At 65.7% G+C, this 19,064-nt stretch overlaps 1 protein-coding gene across 3 annotated transcripts; it reads right to left on the reverse strand.

The window, feature by feature from the left end:
• Positions 1–175: 175 nt before the first annotated feature.
• On the reverse strand, positions 176–16,151 carry LLGL1 (LLGL scribble cell polarity complex component 1). Of its 3 annotated transcripts, none has more exons than XM_045889735.3 (23): positions 15,977–16,151; positions 12,789–12,886; positions 10,558–10,639; positions 10,339–10,469; positions 9,168–9,326; positions 8,926–9,088; positions 8,711–8,843; positions 8,354–8,408; positions 8,036–8,190; positions 7,732–7,955; positions 7,440–7,507; positions 6,249–6,402; positions 6,064–6,168; positions 5,173–5,465; positions 4,832–4,979; positions 4,470–4,623; positions 2,736–3,028; positions 2,035–2,299; positions 1,742–1,856; positions 1,448–1,560; positions 1,053–1,173; positions 816–895; positions 176–261 (listed from the first exon to the last, which is right to left on the reverse strand). In XM_045889735.3, exons 1-22 carry the CDS (start codon positions 16,055–16,057, stop codon positions 817–819), a joined length of 3,189 nt encoding a protein of 1,062 aa, XP_045745691.1. In that variant the 5' UTR covers positions 16,058–16,151; the 3' UTR covers positions 176–261; position 816. The 3 variants fall into 3 exon arrangements, with proteins under 3 accessions (XP_045745691.1, XP_064438113.1, XP_045745690.1); XM_064582043.1 differs by having other exon boundaries at positions 1,448–1,554; positions 8,711–8,846; XM_045889734.3 differs by having other exon boundaries at positions 8,711–8,846; positions 15,977–16,150.
• Between the last annotated feature and the right edge of the window lie 2,913 nt (positions 16,152–19,064).

The raw sequence follows: 19,064 nt of genomic DNA on the forward strand, positions 1-19,064 counted from the left end.
GGGAATGGGGAAGGACGGCGTGTTGAGTGGGAGGTGGAGTGGGCTTGCCAGCCCCAGCTGTCTTCTCCCCGTGGCACCTGGCCCCCAGGTCACCAGCGGCCCAGACGAGGGGCCGCTGCGAATCTGCCCCAGGCCCACAGCGTCGTCCCAGCCCCGGCTGGAGGCCACAGGTTAGCAGGTGTAGGTCTATGCGAAGGGGCCAGAGGGTCCTGGATCCCAGCTCTGAGCAGGGCAGTCGGTAGCCAAACAGTTTTGGCCTTCCTGGTAAAAGAAGAGAAGAAGGGTCAGAGAAAGCCAGGGAGGCCCAGAGGGGCAGATGGCCTCGGTGCAGGGGGCCCCCACGCTGCCTCCAGCCATTTAGGGGCAAGGGTCCTGCAGTGACGGCCGGAGGTGGGCTTGCTGAGCCCGAGTGCTGCCCACATTCGGCCCACTGAGGTGAGGGTTGGCAGTGGTAACCCCAACAGCAGAGGAAGAGGGAGCAGGGGCACAAGGCCAGGCTGTGTGGGTGGGGGCGCCAGGCAGCCAATAGGTCCCAGATGTGGACCCCAGACCCAGGACCCGCTCCCCAGGCTCGCCAGGCCTAACCCGACCACGTGAGCCTGGGGGAACCAGCTGCCAAGTGGGCTGGCCGACCCAGCCCCCGAGCGCCCCGCTGCCACCACTCCGAACTGGTTTGCTCTGGCCCCGTTCCCAGCACCCCCTGTGACATCCAGGGGCTGACAGGCCGGCCATGTTTTTTCTAAGACTCCGGTATGCAAATCAGGGCTGTCGAACAGTAAGCAGCAGGTGAAGCCAGGGCCCTAAGCCTGCAGCACCTCATTTGATCAGGATGGTGCAGGCTCGAGCCTCGTCTTCCGCCAGGTTCCTCAGATTCTTCTCAGATTCCTCTGAAGAGCTGGGGAGAGGGGGGCGGTGATCAGCAAGTCCTGGGGCCGGGCCTTTCCTCGGGCCTCTGTGCCCAGCTCTGACAGAAGGGAGGCGGAAGGGTGCGAAAGGGAGGCTGGGGAGCCAGGGGAGCCCCTCCCGCGGACCCGCCCGCCCACCTGCCTCACCCCAGGAAATCCTTCACGTCCTCCACCGTGACGTCCCCCGTCGTGTCCAGCGTGGTGTCCGCACTGGTGGCCGAGTCAACGGACATGGGCGAGAGCATGGCCTCAGGCGTCTCTGGGGTGTCTGCAGGGAGGAAGGGATCAGGCCCGTGCCTGGGGCCCTGGGCACCCACGGCCCTCCACCTTCCAACCCTAGGGACCTGAGGACCCAGACCCCAACCCAGCCCACAGTGAAGCTTGGGACCCCACGCCGACCTCCAGCCCTCTCCCGCCCGGCCTGCTCCACCCCGGGCTTCCAGCCACGGCCAGGCTGCTGCCTCCCACGGAGGCCTGCCCCCATGCCTGAGCTGGGCGGGGGGCAGTCCTGCCACCTTCATTTCCCACCCAGTCCCCCTTACCGGCTCCCTTGCTGCGGCCAGGATCGGGGCTTCCATCGCGGCTCTGTGAGGCCAGGACGACACCCGGGGTCCCATTAGCCTGGCTCAGCTTGGGTGATTCTCGGAGCCTATAGCTGCAGAGACGGGGCCATGATGGGGGGCCCCGGGAGTGCCAGACCCTGTCCTCCCTCTCCCGGGCCCCAGGACCAGAGAGGGGTGCCACCACAGAGGGCCACCCTCGTTCCGTGCAGAGTCAGGGCACGGGGATGAGACCAGCCGTGGTGACAGGCCTCCTGGGCCAGGCCCTCCATGCACCTGGCGCGGGTGGTATCTCGGGGCCAGCTGATGTCCAGAGAGCAGAGCGGCTCTGTGATGTTCTGGGCACTGAGAGAGAAGCGTTCAAACTCCGATGGAGAAATCAGGTAAAAGCCTGGGTGGGCAGGCGGAGCGGGGCGCAGTCAGGGGCAGGACTCCGACCACAGTCCCCTCAGCGGCCTCCCCGCCCCCCCCACCCCGTCCCCGGCCTCGGGGTCCCCCCCTCTGCCGCCACTCCCCAGCGACCCTCCCGGCCGCGCTCAGGCCCCTGGCCCAGGAAACCTCCCCCTCACCCTGGCCGTGGCGCGTGAAGACGCAGGAAGCGATGCCGCTGATGTCCTCCTTCCGGATGCAGGAGTAGTGCACCTGGGGCCGCAGGCCGGGCACCGAGAACACGTGCACGTCGCCCAGGTTGGTGAGGCAGGCCAGGCAGGTCTCCGCGTAGTCCTCACAGGCCACGCTGGCAAACGTGGCAAGTGCCACCTTGCGCACGCGGCAGCCCTCGTGGGCCGTCAGCTTGAACTTGGTCTTGGCGCTCACCTTGGGTAGCGTGAACACCTGGTGGCGGGCGGCGGGCGGGCGGCGGGTGAGCAGGGCCCGTCACCCCTGGCCACAGGGCTGTGTCGGCCCGGGCGCCCGCCCGCCCCAGGCTGCCCTCTCCTCACACTCCACGCAGGCTTCACGCCGCTCCCAGAACCCCCCCGGGGCCCCACCATCTGCAGCCAAACCAGCCACGCTGGGCGGTAAGCGTCGGGGGATCCACTCGGATCACGACCTCCTGCCGGCAGAGCCCCGAGGAGCGCTCAGAGCGTCCTGGTGGGGACCCAGGGAGGCAGCAGGGTCCGGAGGGGCCGCGGCCGGCCGACGGAGCCTCTGTGCTAGCTAGCGGTGTCTCGGGGGGGGGTCTCAGCAGACAGCAGGTATAGGCAGGGCAGTTTCTAGAAGGTCCGGCGCCGTGTGCGCGCCAGCCGGGACGGTCTCCACGGGCGCTTACCTTGAACTGCTCCTCAGACGCGATGAGCACGGCGTGGCCGCCCTGCATGTCGGGGGCCTGGGCCAAGTCCCGGGAGGCCTCGTAGGGCTCGGGCAGCGGGCGGCCGCGCCCATCCAGCACGGCGATGGCCACCACGGGCGCGCGGTGCATCAGCTGCACCTCCTTGCCCAGCACGGCCTCCACTGCCCGCTCGGGCCGCTTCTCGCCCCCTGCCGGCGGCGGCACCTCCAGCGCGTAGGCGAACACAGAGCCTGAGTTGGTGCCTGCCCACATGGTGGGCCCGTGGTGGGCCGCTGCGGAACGGCGGGCCGGTGAGGCGGGCCCCTGCCCTCCTCTCCCGAGGCCCCAGCACCGCTCCCCTGCTGTCCCACGCGTCCCTGGGGGGCCCGAGGCACCTCCTCTGCACTGCTCACGAAACGCAGGGCCTGCGATACGGCCCCCCTGCAGCAGGGGGAACGGCCTCGAAGACGTCAACAGGCACCCCGACTACACCCGGGCCTCTCCAACCCCGTCCCGCCGCACCCCCGGCCCCGAGGCCTACCGACCGCCTCGCAACCACCCTCAGCCCGCAGACGTGCCCCGGCAGGCCGCGGCCCACCCGCTTCGGGGCGCTTTCCGGCCCACAGCCGCACGCGGAGCCCTCGGGCCTGGGCACAACGGAACCGAGGCCCCCGGGGCCGCCGTCTGGCCAGCTTTCCCCGTGTGAGCTGAAACTCTGGGGACAGAATCGGGAGCTGAATGTGCGGGAGCCTGCAGGAGCCCGCGGTCACTGCCACGTGCCCTTGATGAACTGATGGCCCAGCAGCAACCGTCAGGGGGAGCCAAACCCCAGGGAAAAGTCAGCGACTCAACACGCCGCCCTGACCCATGACACCCAGCAGCTGGGAAGCTGCGCCCCGTCGGCCTTCTCACGGGGACAGCGGAACACGGGAAAGGCCGCGGGGCTGCCATGTCCGCATGCTGAGAAGACCCACTGGACAGAGAATCCCCACCATATAAATGACACCAGGAGGGGGATGCTCCCCTCTCAGACTCGGGGACCAGAAGTCGCCTCAGTGAGATGCCAAGCGCAGCCCAACTAGATGCTGACCCGACATCAACTAAAGAAGGCAATTTTGAGACAAGTGGAGAAAGGCGCCGTGAACCCAGTGTGACCGGGACCAGCGTCGGTTCCGCAGGGTGCGAGGCGGGGACCCCGGCTGTGGGTTACGCCCGTTGGACACACACTCAAGTCCTCACTTAAACGACGAGTGTGGGGTGGGGACGGGTGCGGCAGCCGCAGATGGCTGGAGGCACCAGGCTGGATGGCCAGGTGACCGGACTCCTCCCTAGTTCTGTGTATGGTTGAAATTCTCCATCACACGAGTTACAAATCAATCCGTGAAGCAGTCCCGAAAGCCAACCGCGTCACCCTGTGGAGGACGCTGCCGGGCCCCCCACCCCCCAGCAGCCTCCCGGACACGTGCCACGGCAGCCCTCGGCGCTGGCCGACCCCCGCACCCGCCTCCCCGAGATCTCGGGCTCCCTTCTCCCCATTCGGGCCTCAGAGGCCGGCCTGGCTCACTCCCCACCCCCATACTCAGGCGGAAATCCCAGGGGGGGCCGTTTGGGGGGCCAGCTCGGTCCGGCATGCAGTAGGCTTCCCCACCTCCCGGGAGGCGCGGTCCCACCCCCTCCCCCATGGCCTACATGCCAACTGAGGCCCGTCTCTGCAGCCCAGCCCCCAGGTCTCACCATCTCGAAGGAACGTGTCGGCGAAATAAAGGCAGCGGACGACGCCGGAGAGGGAGTCGTCGGCGGAGCGGGGCTCGATGCGGCGCTGCACCGGGGTCATGTCCACGTCGTGGGGGCAGGCCTGCTCAGCCAGCTGCGCGTTGGCCTCCTGCAACTGGAGGGGCAGCGGCCTCCAGGACGCCGCCTTCCCCGCACCCGGCCGGTGCCCCCCGCCGACCAGGCCGGCGCCCAACAGCCCGGCACCCTCCCCGGCCCGCCCTGACCCTCCTGGCCGGGGCGACCGCAATGAGCGGACACCGGGCTTGGGGGCCTGGCCTGGAGCGGCAGACCGGCGGCACCCGGGCGGCCCGGCCCCAGCTCACCTTGCTGGCGGCCGTAGCGGCCCGCTTCTTGCCCGAGACTCGGCTCTTGCGGATGCGCCGGAAAGACTGGCGCAGAGACTTCTTGAGGGACTTCACCCGGGACAGCGGCCCCTCCATGGCCAGGGAGTCGTTGGGGTGAAGTGTGCACCTGTGGGCCGGCAGACGACAGCGGTGCCACCGCAGAGTCCCGGAGCGGCCCCTGCTCCCGCTGGCCCCGGGGCTCAGGACCGTGCACCCCACCTTCACCAGGTCAGATCTCAGAAGGGGAAACCGAGGCCCGGGGGGGTGGGGAGTGCAGACCCCGCCTGCCTCCCCGGGCTCCGGGCCCGCCCCCCACACACCTGGCCAGCACCGGGCTCCTGCGCTGATAGTCGAACAGGCCAAAGCCGTGACTGGTGCCAAAGGCCACGAGGCTCCACTCGGCGTGGAGCGTGACAGCGGTGACGGCAGCTGGTGGCAGGCACTGAACCAGCACTCGGGGCTGGAAGCCAGCAGGCCATGGCAGCGGCCCCGTGCGCGGACTCAGCCGCTCGTGGCCCTTCCACGTGAAGCCCTCTCGGTCCTGGAGGAGGTCCACGCTGGCCACGCTGACCGCCTGCTCCGAGGGCACATCACTCAGCTCCAGCACCAGCACCTGAGCCCACAGCCGGGGCGGGGCAGGGGTCAGCATGGAGGAGGATGGCACTGGGCCCGTCGGAGCCTGCAAAGCCCCCGCCACGGTGCTCCCGGTATTGTCTCTAGTTCATCTACTGAATAAGCACTTACTGAATGCCTACTGTGTACCGGGGCCTCCACTGAGCACTGGGGACACAGTGGTGACCGAGACCCACTGCCTTGCCTTCCAGGAGCCAAACAGCCCACCCACCCTCCCCCCCCAAGCCGGTCTCCACTCAGTCATAAGCACACACCGAGCACCTTGTGCATGCCACGTGGGTGCCGCTAGCCTTTGAAGCCAAGTCCTCCCCACGAGCTGGTCTCCCGTTTAGCAGTAAGTCCCCACGGAGCACAGATAAGTCGCGTGAGTGCCGGGGGCGCCGCGGTGACCGAGCCCCGCCGGCCCCAACCCTCCGTGGTTCCCCAAGGGCCAGCCTCCAGACTCAAGGCCCCCAGCAGGTTCCACCCCCTGGCTGGCCTCACCGCAGCCATGCCCACCTGGAGCCCCGCTCTAGCTCAGACCCACTTCCTCCAGGGAGCCCTCGGAGACCGCAACCCCGAGGGCAGCCCCGCCTCACCTGGCCTGCGGTGCCGGCCACCACCATCTGGGCCGTGTACTTGCACAGTGCCACCTTCTGCACTCCAAGCCGAGGGTCGTCACTGTAGGGGTCGAAGCAGCCCACCTGGGGGGGGGGGGCAGGATGGAGTGAGGACTCGCCGCAGGGCTGGGACCAGCTCCCCAGGGCTGGGCAGGGGGGGTCACCTTGCGAAAGGGGGGCCAGTCGTCCTCGGCGGCCTGGGCCAGGCTGTCGGCGTGCTCACAGTCTGTCTGGAAGAGGCCAGCCGTGCTGAGTTTGTACAGCGGCCGCAGGGCCACGCCAGACGCATCCCAGAACCGCACGGTGCCGTCCTCGTGGCTGCGGGGAAGGAAGGCGACGTCAGGCCCGCCCCGGGGCCCCCTGCATCTCCCCGGCCACTCATCCGGTGACCACTCACGGAGCACCTCCTGCAGATGCCGAGCACTGACCAGACTCGCACTGCCCGCAGCAAACAGGAGGCATCTACTGTAGAGAGCAAACACATACTGAGCGCCTACTGTATGCCAGACCCCACGCACCTGGGTCTCTCCAACAGGGTGAAAGGTGTGGAAATAATCACCAGCATGACGGGCAGCAGAGCAGATAATGCAGGGGAGAGAGGACTACAGGCGCGTCCGGAGAAGCGACCGGGGTTAGCACAGAGCAGAAGGATCAGCTGGGCCGTGAGGCAGCCATGCAGGCAGAGCAGCAGGAAGCCTGGGGAGGCTGGGAGGAAGCAGGGGGCAGGAGCAGACAAATCTGGGGTGCAGCCTCAGGACACAGCTGCAGGGCCCAGGTTAGGGGCCTCTGCACAGTGGTGCAAGCCCAGAGCCAGGGTGTGAAAAGGTGCCTGGGTCTCTGGGGCTGGCTGGGACACTTCCAAAGCCACGATTAGGAGTTCTCCGGCAGGGAAGGGGACCCTGGAGCCAGAGGCCCGAGGGTCCCAGCACAGGCGGGAGGCAGGGGCAGGGCAGGAAGTTGGGGCCTGAGTCACTGGGCACGTCAGCGCCCGCCAGGCCCAGGCTGGGCTCTCTAGCACCTGCCCGGGGCAGATCGGCGTGGGCCAGCCCAGATTTTCCGGTCCCAGGGCAGGCTGGGTGGGTGGAGCTCAGTTCCAGACCGAAAGGCAGGGCAGGGCGGGGCATTAAACCAGGGCCTAGGAAGGCTTCCTCCCAATCCACCCTGCAGGAGAGGGGATGGCTTGGTCCCACCAGGGGCGGGGCCTGACTCACCAGGCAGGTCAGTAGCCACCAGGCCCCGGACAGGCTCTCCCGCACCTGCGGGGGCTGTACCAGGCCCCATCTGTCCACACACACACGCACACACACACACACGTCACACCTGTGCTCGGCCCCCGAACACACGTGTGCACCTACCCGGTCAGCAGCAGCCCTCGCTGCGATGGCTCCTGGGCCAGGTTCCGGCCCCCCGTGATGGGCCAGCTCTGGGAGAGGGGAGCAGAGATACAGGACGTGGAAGGTCAGGACAAATGCCTTCTCCTCTCCCTGGGCTTGGCACCCAGGGCCCAAAAGAACCGCCTCTGAGTTCTCTATGGATGCCTGCCACATTCCCCCCTCCGGGCCTGTGCCTGGGCAGAGCCCAGAACACCCTCCCTCCCCAAACACCCGCCCTGCCAGGGGGTGTGGGGGGAGGGCCCTGGGCACACACCGAGGCGCCGGAGGCAGGCTGAGGGCTCTGCTGCTCGCCAGCGCTCACGATGCGGGCCCACAGCTTGGCGGGGACGTTGGCAACGTGTGCAGAACAGGTGATGGCAGACGAGTGCAGCGGGGCCAGGTACGGAGCGGGCACGGCAGGCCAGCCAGGCGTCTGCAGGTCGAGCACCACCAGCTCCTCCTCGAGCAGCACGGCCAGGGCCTGGGGCTCGTCGAACTCTGCGGGACCAGGGCTGGGTGAGCCCAGCGGCAGGGGGCGCCGGGCGCCGGGCGCGGGGCGGGGAGGGCGGGGCACACACCATCCTCGGGCCGAGCGCTGTGCACCGTGAAGAAGTCGATGATGCGGGAGGTGAAGTCCAGCGTCACCAGGGTCTCGGCACGGAGCACACTCACACAGTGGCGGTCGCCGTAGCTGGCACGGGGCATGCCGCCACTGAAGATGATGAAGTGGTCCCTGCAGGGCCGGCGAGGGGGCCACGTGAGCCACCTGGGCCCCAGGTGCGCACTGCCCAACCCAGGGAGAGCGATGCAGGCCATCCCTGTGCCCCAGAGCCCACCGCCCTCCCCGCTGCCGACACAGCCCCCGACCCACATCGGAGAACCGGCTCCCCACCTACCCAGATTCACAGTTTCGCCACAGAATCTTGTTAATGGCTTTGCAGGGGAAGGGGCCTGGAGGAGTGGGACAGTGTCGGGCTCACTCGCTCGCCGGGACCAGAGGGGCCCCAGGTCATTTCTCCAAGCTTCTCCCGTTCCTATCGTGCCTCCATCGCTCCCCACCTCGCAGCTGCTTCCTGACTCCCCGAGGGGAAGGCCCGTGCCCCACCGCCCCCCACCCCCCCAGCGGTCTCACCTTTGAGGAGTGCGCTCGGCACAGGTCCTCCCGGACACCCGCACCAAGCCCAGGCGGCCCCACGTGCCTGAGCGTGGGGTCACAGGTCCACCCCGTGCTCAGGCGGCCTCCCGGCACTCACCGTACGGCGTGGTGGCTGCCGTGGGCTGGGTCATCGGGGAGTGGCCGGCGTCGGCCGCCCACACCGCGTAGCTGCCGTCGCTGTGCGAGCTGACCAGCCTGCTGCCGCTGCGTTCCCAACACAGGCTCTCCAGCTGCTGCGGGCCAGAGCGGCTGCGTGTGAGCAGGGCCGCGGGCGCGGGGCCTCGGCGGCGGGAGCCGGCCTCCCCCACGTACCTGGTTGCCCAGGAAGACACGGTCTGCACACTGTGCCGCCTGGTTCCAGATGACCAGCAGGCCCCGGCTGTAGCCGATGAGGATCTTGGTGGGGTCCCGCAGGTGTCCCTGGAGTGACTCCACGGGGCCCAGCGCCTTCCCACACCGGTAGTCGTCCGGCACGCTGCGGAGGGGCCCATGTGAGCTGGCGGGGGCACCACCCAGGCACAGACTGGCTGCCGGGAGGTCCGCCTGCCTCTCACCTTCGAAGAACCTCGTCCGGGGCAAGAGTCTGCCCCTCGAGCAGCGTCAGGGTGGGTACATCCAGGAAGAAGACGCTTCCGCCCTCGGTGCCCAGGGCTGCCATGTCACCTGCCGCCACCAGCAGGACCACTGTGACACGGGCGAGGCTGAGCGGGCCACTGCACAGAACGAGGGGAGGCAGGTGAGGGCGCAAGCCCGTGCACCTGCTGAGGAGGGCTGTGGAGGGGGCTGGACTGCTCCCGGTAGCTCATTACGGCCCCTCCGCCCTCACAGAGGCCCGATTATCGAGTTTGGCTGGCGTGCCGGGAAGGCGACGGCGGAGGCTGCGGGCATCGTAATTAGCTCACTCAATTATTCATCAGGATGTTGGGAAGGAGAGGGATAAAAATAGGCTCCCCAGGTCTTGGAGACAGGCTCCCGAGCCCTTCCCACTCACTAGGAGGGGAAGGCAGGAACCAGGCCAGCGCCGGGGCCAGGACCAAGGGCTCTAGGACACACACGACCCTCCTGAGCCCGACCCAGGAACCCCAGTCACCGGCCCACGGATGGCTCCCTGACCACGCAGTCTGGCAGCCCCAGACTGACCCTGCCTGCAGAGGATGGAAGACCACCCCTGGGTGAGGGCTGGATGTGTGGGGGTATCATCCAGCCCCCAGCAGGAACAGGACAAGCCCCCCACTGAGGCAGTACAGGAACCTTGAAGGGTGAAGGGCTTGCCCACTCTGACCGTTTCAGGAAGGGTCAGCAGCGCCATGGACCAAGAGGCCCCTTACACTCTCACCGGGGATCCAGGCCCACTCCGTTGCCCCCTGGAGCGTTCTGCTGGCACCTCACACACCCTGGTGGGACCATCCTTGCCCCCTGCCCTTTCATCCATGCACTTTATGGCCCACTGCCCCACCCCCAACCATGAAAGGCCCTAGTCGTCGCCAGAGCATAGACACCACCTGCTCACCTCTGACTCGGCCAGAACCCCCTATTTAACACCCGCAAAATCCACAGGGCACATCTCTCCAGGACCCGGGCGCAGCTCGGTGGACTCTGCCACCCTGAACCCCGGGGCAGGGGTCCCATGCCCACAGCGCCTCGGCAAAGCTGGCTCCCACCACCTCCACCAGGCTCCCCCCGCCCCGGGCCCAGCCACTCGTCCCCAGACAAGTCCTCCAGTACCTGGCCCCGTCGAAGCCCGGCCGACTCGGTGGCTGGAAGCTGAGCGCCTCCTCCAGGTGGGCGCAGCCGTTGTGGTGGACGATCTCCCAGAGGTGCAGGCTGCTGTCGTCCAACAGGGTCAGGAGGCGGCCCTGGTGGATGAGCAGAGACAGAGACTGGGCTGGTCCGGGCCGGGCAGGGCGTGGGGGCCAGGGGGAGCCGGGGAGGGGAGAGGTTCACCTGGCCGGGCAGGAAGTGCATCTGGGTGACAGTGGCTGTGTCTCGGTGCAGGCCAGTGAACTCCACACCGGGGGCACCGTAGCTAAGTAGACAGGTCAAGGGCAGAAGCAGGCACGGGAGATCCTCCTTTCCAAGAACCCTTCCCACGGGCCCCAGCCAGGCGTGCCCTCCGAGGTCCAAGGAGGGACAGCCCTCCTCACAGAAGCACTGTCCTGTACCCCCCGCAAGATATCCCCAGGCTCAGAGTGCAGACTTTGCTCTGCTGCAAGTTGGTGCTGCCGTATGACCTTTACTTCCTCATCTGCAAGATGGGCTAGTGAGTCACGCTCCCTCCTTGTAGGGCTGATGCAGGGCGAGTGAGAATACAAACACGCCCAGCACACTTGGCCCAGGCCTGGCACATGGCCAGGGGCCCAGTGTGTCAGCCTCAGCCTGTGTCCGTGTACATAAGAGCTGGGCCACACAGGTTGGGATCACACCGGCAGCAAGGCCAGGTCGGGCCTGGGCACGGAAGCCTGGGGCAGAGGACAGCCCAGGCTGCCTCTTCCCACAGCCCCAGGCCAACCTCCAGCTGCGGGCAAGGAAACCAACCTCCCCCTTGGGCCGGCAGCCAGCGGCCCCCCCAGCGCGCGGGGAGAGCCCCGGCCGGCCCATTTCACAGAATGCACAAAGGTTTGGGAAGGTTGGGAGAGCTGCCTCAAGCGCCTGGGGTCAGTGCCAGGGACACAGCAGCTCCAGGTTCGCCGGGGGTCGGACAGGGGGCCCCAGGAGGGAGGGCTAGGGAGGGGTCAGCGTTGCTCGGCAACGACCCAGGAGCTGCTGCGTTGGAGCTAGAGTTAGGATTCCCTGCAGGAACCAGGAGAACACAGAAGAGGGGACAAAAGAGAGGGCAGGAGCTGCTGGGCGGGAACCAGGGTTGCCAAGGAGACGGGCTGCCCTTGAGGGGGAGGGGTGGCTTCCGTGGCCAGCCTCAGTTTCCCAACCCAGGGTGCCGGGCTAGGGTAGTTTGGGGGAAGGAACGAGGGGAAAGAGGAGGGCCCTGGCCTCCTCCTCCGGGGCTGTCTCCTCGCCAGCACATCAGGTTCTTTGTGAGCATGCGGAGCCCGTGCACGAGAAAGTGGCTACCAGAGTCGCACGGCACAGGGCACTGAGCGAGGGGCTGCAGGAACACGAGACACATGTGGGGCAGGACAGCACCCCAAGGGGCGGGAGCAGGCCAGGAAGTACGACCGCCCCCAGGGCCTGGGAGGGGGGAGGTTCATGGCAGGGGGACCAGCTACTGTCCCCTCCCCACCCCATTCCCTGCCCCACAGTGCCCTGGGAGCCCGTGGGAGAGGAGGGGCACCCCGGCCCAGCCACACTCCTTAGAGAAGGCAGACTCACAAACCACAGGCCCAGACGCCCACCCCTGCCTGGCCACCCAGCCCTGCGGTGGAAAGACCCCCATGCCCACCCCGCCCCTTTCCAGGCATTGACTCATTTTTCTGCCAACCAACGTCCCCAGTGAGGGTACTAAGAAGCCAGAGGATCACGGGAGCAGGGGTGAGGGTGGGCAGCCTCCACTGGGCCCTCCACCTCGGTTTCCCCACCCAAGGGGCTTCAGGGAGAGCGGCAGGGGTGGGGTTCTCCGTGGCAGGCAGGGATGCATTCAGCTGCCTGCTTGCCCCCACCCCACCCCCACCCCGCGCTGGCAGGAAAATGCCCGCTTTGTGCGGCTCACACGGCCCATTGTGCAGCCACCAGCGTCCAGGTGGGGGCCGCGCCGCACTCACCATGCTGAGCCTGGCACGGCCCCCGGCCCCTCGGCCGAGCACATGTGTCTTCACGTTCACACACTCGTGTGTGCCTGGTCACCAGGGCAAGGCCCGCTGGCCGACCCTGGCCCACTCGCCACCCTTGCTGGGTACCGCGCCTGGCCGGCCTCCCGGCCCAGCGTCCCCGGTCAGTTGCTGGAACGGTGGTAGGGTCGCCTAGGTAACTGGCTGGCTGAAATGCAGCGAGGGACAGCTGTGACCACTGCAAGCTGACCCCTCCCCCACAACCACTTCTGTAAGGAAGAGTCTCGGGAGCAGGAGGCCGCACCAACCTCCACCAGGACCGGGGCACCAACGGTGGCCTCCAGGGCTGGGCCGGGCCCAAGGAGCCCGCACACGGGGCGGGGGTGGGGGGTTGGGGGTCCTGCGAGCAGGACATCCCGACGGGCCCCGAAGGCCTCGGTTCGCAAAGGATACATCTTGACGGCCCCAGACCTGGTGCCGATGGCCATGATGCGAAGCTCCGGGTCGAAGGCCAGGGCGCTGGGCTGGTTGGGGAAGCCATGCTCCACAGTCTGCGGGGGGGGGGGGGGGGTATTGGCAGCAGCATGCGGTCCCCGGCCCACCTGAGGCCTACCCCAGGGCAGCCTCCAGACGAGCGCAGGCACAGAAGTCGACCCTACCCGTCCCACAAGAGTGGGGCTCTGCACCCCACTCTTGGAGGCGAGGTGCCATGCTGTCTGAGGTCCTATATGAAGTGCATGCACTCCCCACAGGCCCCACACAGAGATCGGAGGGCAACACCCAGGATCAGCTCGATGGAGGCTCTTGACCCTCCCGCTCCCCCAGGGCCTGTCCTCCTGGCAGGGCCAGTCCCAGGGCAGACCCCTGCTTGCCAGGTTCTCACTCCTTCCTTCCACCAGCTCGTGCTTTCTTCCATTTTCCCACATCCACCACGGAACTCCTACTCATCCCCAGAGGCCTGCCTGGAGGGGCTCCCGCCCCATCCTCAACACCAATGTGGGACACCACAAGTGGGCCCAGCATCTCCTGACCAGTGCCTCTGCAAGACACACATTTCAAAAGAAACCCTGGTCCCAGGCCTGTTGCCCCATCCTCCCTCCTGCTTCAACCAATCCAGGCAGGGACTGAGCCCTCAATGAAGACTGCTTGGACTCGGGCTGATCACACCATTCTCCAAGCCTCAGTTTCCCATGTGGGCACTAGGGGCAGTGAGCCCACCTGAGGACAGAGTCGCCCATATGGCTGGGAAGGCGGGGAGAGCTTCCCTTTCCCACCAGCCTCACCATGCCCATACTGGAGCTGACCAGGCCTAGCCAGTCCCATCTCCTGCTCAGGGCCCTCTCGGAGCTCCCACCCCACCACCTGGCCCCTCTCTGTCCTCGTCTTCCCTCTCTCCCCCAGCTTACTTGACTCCAGGCCCAGTGGCCTTCTGCTCTCCTCCAATTTACTAGGCAGGCTCCTGCCTCAGGACCTTTGCATCTAGATCTGTCCCTTTACCTGAAACGTGCTTCACCCAGCATTGCCCAAGGAGGGCTCCTCCCCATCACTCAGGTCTCAGCTCAGGAGTCACCTCCTCAAAGCCCTCCCTAACCACCCTGCTCTAGCAGCCTCCCTTTCCCCACACTGCCTGCCCTCGCCATACTTTATTGTATCCCCGGCACTGGCCATCATCCAAACTGCTGCACATTTCACTCTTTTGCTTTGGCTTTTCACTGTCTCCCCCACGAGTATATCAGCACCCCGAGTGAAGAGGCATTTGTCCCTCTTGGTCACCATGATGTCCCCAATGCGTAGAAGGGGCCCCTCACACAGAAGGAGCTCAGGACTGTTAAACTGACATAGAGTGGATATCCCACGGGCAAGCTGTGGGCAGGACAGGGATCTGGATACAAGACAGTCCAAAGTCCATGCTTGCTCCTGACCCTCCCCACCACTCGCGAATCTGGGACCTATCTGTTCTCTAGTGATCACCTATCTCCTGTTGTGACCAAGCTCCTTGCCCCAAACTACACCAGTGCTGCCCACTCAGAATGGGGCATCACTCTCCTGAGCAGGGAGCCCTTGGCTTCTGCCGAACCGGGGCCAGCCAGGAGGAGCCAAACCTCCCCACCATCTATCTCAGGTCTCCACTCCACACCCCGACTCACTGGCTGACTCACCTGCCCCCACCATCCTTCTCCTCTAACCTCACAGAGGCTCACGCTCACAGCCACCCAGCGCACGTAGGGGACCAGCTGGGAGACCCTGGGCACCAGCCACCCTTCTGGGCCCCAGAGGGACCACTTCAGCTCCGGCCATCCCAGAGCTTTCTCCTGTAACAAGAGTCTCCTCGTGTCTGGCTCAGGACCACAGCAGCCCTTCTGAAAATCCCTGCCCCTGAAGGCTCAAGTCAAATTTCATCGACAAGGGGCCACAAGGACAGAGTGCCGCAGTGCACTGTGTGACTTTGGGCAAGTGGTCATCCCTCTCTGAGCCTCAATTTTCTCACCCGTATGACGGGGATAATAACTCTAATCCCCAAGAGCAGTGAGGGGCTGTGCAATCAGAGGTTCGGAGTAGAACTGAGGCCAGAAGCAACACCCCAGAAGTTAGCAAGGGAAATGCTGGGCCCTGGATCTACCACACATCAGCGCAAAGGTTGGGGGGAGGAGGGAGCTGAAGGCAGCCCCTTTTCCATGGCCCCCTCTTGCCCTACCCAGGAAAAGAAAGGAAGGAGCAACCACCTCCACCTTGGCCCAAAGGATAGGTCAGCTGGCCCCTATGATACAGGGAGCAAGAGCCCACAGCAGGGAAAAAGGTGGCTCCACTTCATAGTAAGGGAAACTGAGGCTCCAGGAGTTGAAGGGTAGTTGCCTGGAGCCCCCAGCAAAGCAGGGCAGGTCAGAGCCCCCAAGGCAGAGCCTGGGGCCTTGGGGGAGGGGAGGAAAGGAACATGGAAGGGATTTCCCAGCCCCACCCCCCAACATCTGCCTCCATTCCTCACCCCTCCCCACTGGCCTGGGTGCGAAAGCAAAACAGACTGGGGCCCTGGGCTGCCCCAAGGGCTGAGGGGGGCTCTGAGGGCCCCCAAAGGAAGAGAGATAAAGAGACAGAGCGAGAGCCAGAGTGAGTTCCAGAGACTGCACAGAGACACATGTAGGCGGAGAGACACGGAGGAAGAGAGAGGCAAAGACTCAGAGATGAAGACCGAGATCAAGGAAGACAGAGAAGGGAACGGAGAGGCACACAGGGACAGAGGCAGACCCCAGACACACAGGCACAGGCTGAGGATAGGGAGGTGATCACGGACAGAGACAGGGGCAGAGACCCAGAGACGTGCAAAGAGTCGCAGAGAGACAGAGAGACACACAGACCCAGGTACACGGAGACCCGCAGAGCCAGGGCCAGGGAGGCCCACAGGGACCCGGAGGAGCTGACTCGGAAAGTCAGCGAGGGACCCAGACCCACCCAGAGTCCGAGAGTGGAGCAGGGGAGGAGACGAGAAGTGGGGCCCGCCGAGGGGCGCGCGGCCCGGTCCCCGCGCCGCGCCCCAGCTGGGCGCCCCCTCCCCCCGGGCCCGACGTGGCTCCGGCCCCCGGGCCCCCGGCTCGGGCCCCCGGCCCGCCCCCTCCCGCCCTCTGCCCGAACCGCCGCCGCCGCACCTTGTTGAAGGCGAAGAGCTCCTGCTTGAGCTTCTCGCGCTGCGGGTCGGCGCCCTGCCGCCGGAACCGAAACTTCATCATCTTGCGTCCGGCTGCCGGCGCCGCGCCCGCCGCCGCCGCCGCCGCCGCCGCCGCCGCCCGCAGGATGCGCCGCGCGGCCCCGCCGGTCCTGAGGCGCGGGCGGGGCGCCAGGCGGCCCGGGCGCGGGCGCGCGGGGCGGGGCCTGAACGGGGGCGGGCGCAGAGCGCGACTGACGTGCAGGCCGGCCAATGGGTGGGCCCGTGCGCTGCCCGCCCCGCCCCTGCCGGCCAGACAATGGGGGAAGACTGGGCCCCCGGGCTCGGCCGGGCTCGCGAAAGTACTCCCGCCGAGCATGCGCTGCGGCGCGGGGCCTGCCGGGACTTGTAGTCCATGAGCCAGGCCTCCTGCGTGGGCGGCTGGGGACTAGCTTTGGAGGGGGCCGGCGGGTGTTCCCCAACTTGGAGGAGGGGCCTTTTCCTTCCTCCAACGAGGAGCGGCGTGGTTATTCAGGTACTGAGGCAGACCTGTCCCGAAAGCGAGGAGAGTTGACTGGTCCAGCTCCCTGACCCTTCAGCCTCAGTTTCCCCACCTACGTTATGGTCCCGTGATTGCCAAGTTACATTTACAGTTTCACGGGACACCGCTTTGTTCCCCAGTGAGCCAGAACACCTCCCACCGCCATGCTTTGCCCTGCTGGGTGGGTCATTCAGGAGTACCCTCCTCAGTCCTAAGCCCCGGGGCAACTCCTACACATTCTTCAGGGTCCATCGTAAAAGGCTCTGTGTAGCAGCACGGGATTCTTAGGGGGGCCATCAGCTAAAGAGAGGGACAGGTAAGAGGCCCTTTCTCAGGAAGTGGCATTTGGGACGATTCTGCGATTGGATTCGGGCCGTTCCAAGATGGGGGAAGGGCCACCCGTGCACAGGGAACAGTGTATATAAACAAAGCTGCACCCCGCCTCCAGTCTCCAGGGGACAATTGGGCCTGTCCCCACCCGCCTCCCAGGCCTCCTTTTCTCATCTGGACGATGGCCTCAAGGCTGAACCTTTCCTTCCAAGGCTGAGGACAGGCTGCCTGGGCTCAGGGCTGGGCAGGAGGGAGCTCCCAGAAGCTTAGGTGCGGCAGGGGGACCAGGCCCCAACCCCACCAGCTGGGTCAAGGGAGGCCTGCCTGACTCCTGACCCTGGGGTGGCTGCCAAGCAACAGGGGCCTGGCTGTCCCCCACCGCCCGCCCACGCCCACAGCAGCCCAGCTCAGCCCTTCCCAGGGCTTGGGGCTGCATCTGGAAGAGGAGCGGGTGGGGGAGCAGGAGGTGAGTGCAGGGAAGATGATCAAGGGTACCTCCTGTGGGGCAGGCACTATTCCAGAGCCTTTCCTGGTTCAACTGACTTAATGCTCTCAACTTACCTGTGAGGGAGGAAACAATATTCCCTGCTTTACTGTTGAGGAAGCTAAGACAGATGGGCAAAGGCAAGTGGGGGGCTTTGACCTGAGCTGTGGGCAGAGCTGGCTGGACAGAGGGGGCAGAGCCCTCCGGCCACTGCCCACCCCATGCCCAACACAGGCAGCTCAGGCAACTCAGAGGCCTAAGTTCTGGTCCCTGCCACCCACTGACAGAGTGACAAGACCTGAGCCCCAGTTGCCTCCTCCGCAAAATGAGAGCCTCACAATGGGAAGTGTGAAGTCGTTAATTTACATTCCCACAGCATTGCTTAGAAGCTGTGTGGCCTGGGGCAAGTCACTTAAGCTCTCTGTGCCTGCGAGTCCCTCACCTGTGAAAATGTGGAGACTGCTAGTACCTACCTCAAAGGGTTGCTATGGAGATGAAATGAATTAGGACTTGAAAAGCCCTTATCAAGTTCCAGGCATACAGGAAGGGCTGTGTGAGTGTTAGATGGGGAAGGGCCGTGTGAGTGTTAGCAGCTCGAAGAGTGCTTGCTAATTGCCATGTGAGCTCTTCCCCTCTATCACCCTGGGCCAGTCCCTGCCCTTTCTCAGGCTCCAGTTCTCTGTCTTTGAAAGGGGACTTAGTCATCAGGCAGTGAGCAGCCGTGCCTCTCCACCACACCCCCAACTCACAATTGCAGGGGCGTGGGGGGCAGAGCTGAGTGGAGACCATGACCACCCAGGGTTTACTGTGCCATGATGGGAGACGTGTGGGGGCTGTGGGAGCCCAGGAGAGACATCTGACCCGAGGTAGTGTCCTGGAGGCCTGGGGGTGGACAGAGAAGGGTCCCTGCAGCAAGGAAGGGTTCGTGAAGTGTCCAAATGCACCCCCCACACTTGTAAACAATGCAGATTCTAGGTCCCCCAAATGTGAGTGCCCGTGGTGTGGGGGCCCAGAATGTGGGTTTTAAACCAGCCCTTTCTCAGGTGACTCTGAGGCCCAGCTTGGTCTCATCCGATCAGTTTGAAGGGGGCTCAATGGGTCCACTGGGGTACAAATCGGTAAACTAAGACGCGGGTAGACTGGTCCAGCCCAACCACACACAGGGCAGGGTTTAGGAATGGCACTGGGGAGGGTATCATCCCAGGCTGGAAGGGTCTGGGCACTAATGACTCTTCGTCCTCCCATCCCCCAGAGCCTCCCGGGAACAGGCCAGTGATTACTGCAGTAGCCCAAGGCAATAGGGCCGGGCCACCAGGCTCCTCGCTTGATGAAGGAAACGGAGGCTCGGAGGCTCGGTGGCTCAGAGGCTCGAAGCTCTGGGGGAGCCCGGGCAAGGGCATGAACACAGGACCTTGAGTGATCTCAGGCACCGCCATACCTATCCTGGGAGCATGGAAGGGAAAGCAGGTCCCTCCTTCGATCTCCCAGCCTCGGGTCAACCTCAGGCCAGGGAAGGACTGCTTCCTTCTCGGCATTTCCTGGGTGGGGTGGCCTTTCCCTCCTCCCTCCTCCTGCTCAGGCACTTCAGGGCCCTAGCCCAGCTCTGAGGTGAGACTCAGGTCTGGCTTCAAACCCCAAGACCTCTCCTTGCTAGGTGGATGACTTCAGGTAAGCCACTTGTCCAGCTCGGGCCTTTGCACTCACTGATTCCTTGCCTGGAACACTATGCCCCCAGGT

The sequence above is a fragment of the Mirounga angustirostris genome, unplaced genomic scaffold, assembly GCF_029215605.1.
Source record: "Mirounga angustirostris isolate CCGP_5_RB_7025 unplaced genomic scaffold, mMirAng1.0.hap1 SCAF_17, whole genome shotgun sequence".
NCBI classification, from domain to species: Eukaryota; Metazoa; Chordata; class Mammalia; order Carnivora; family Phocidae; genus Mirounga; species Mirounga angustirostris.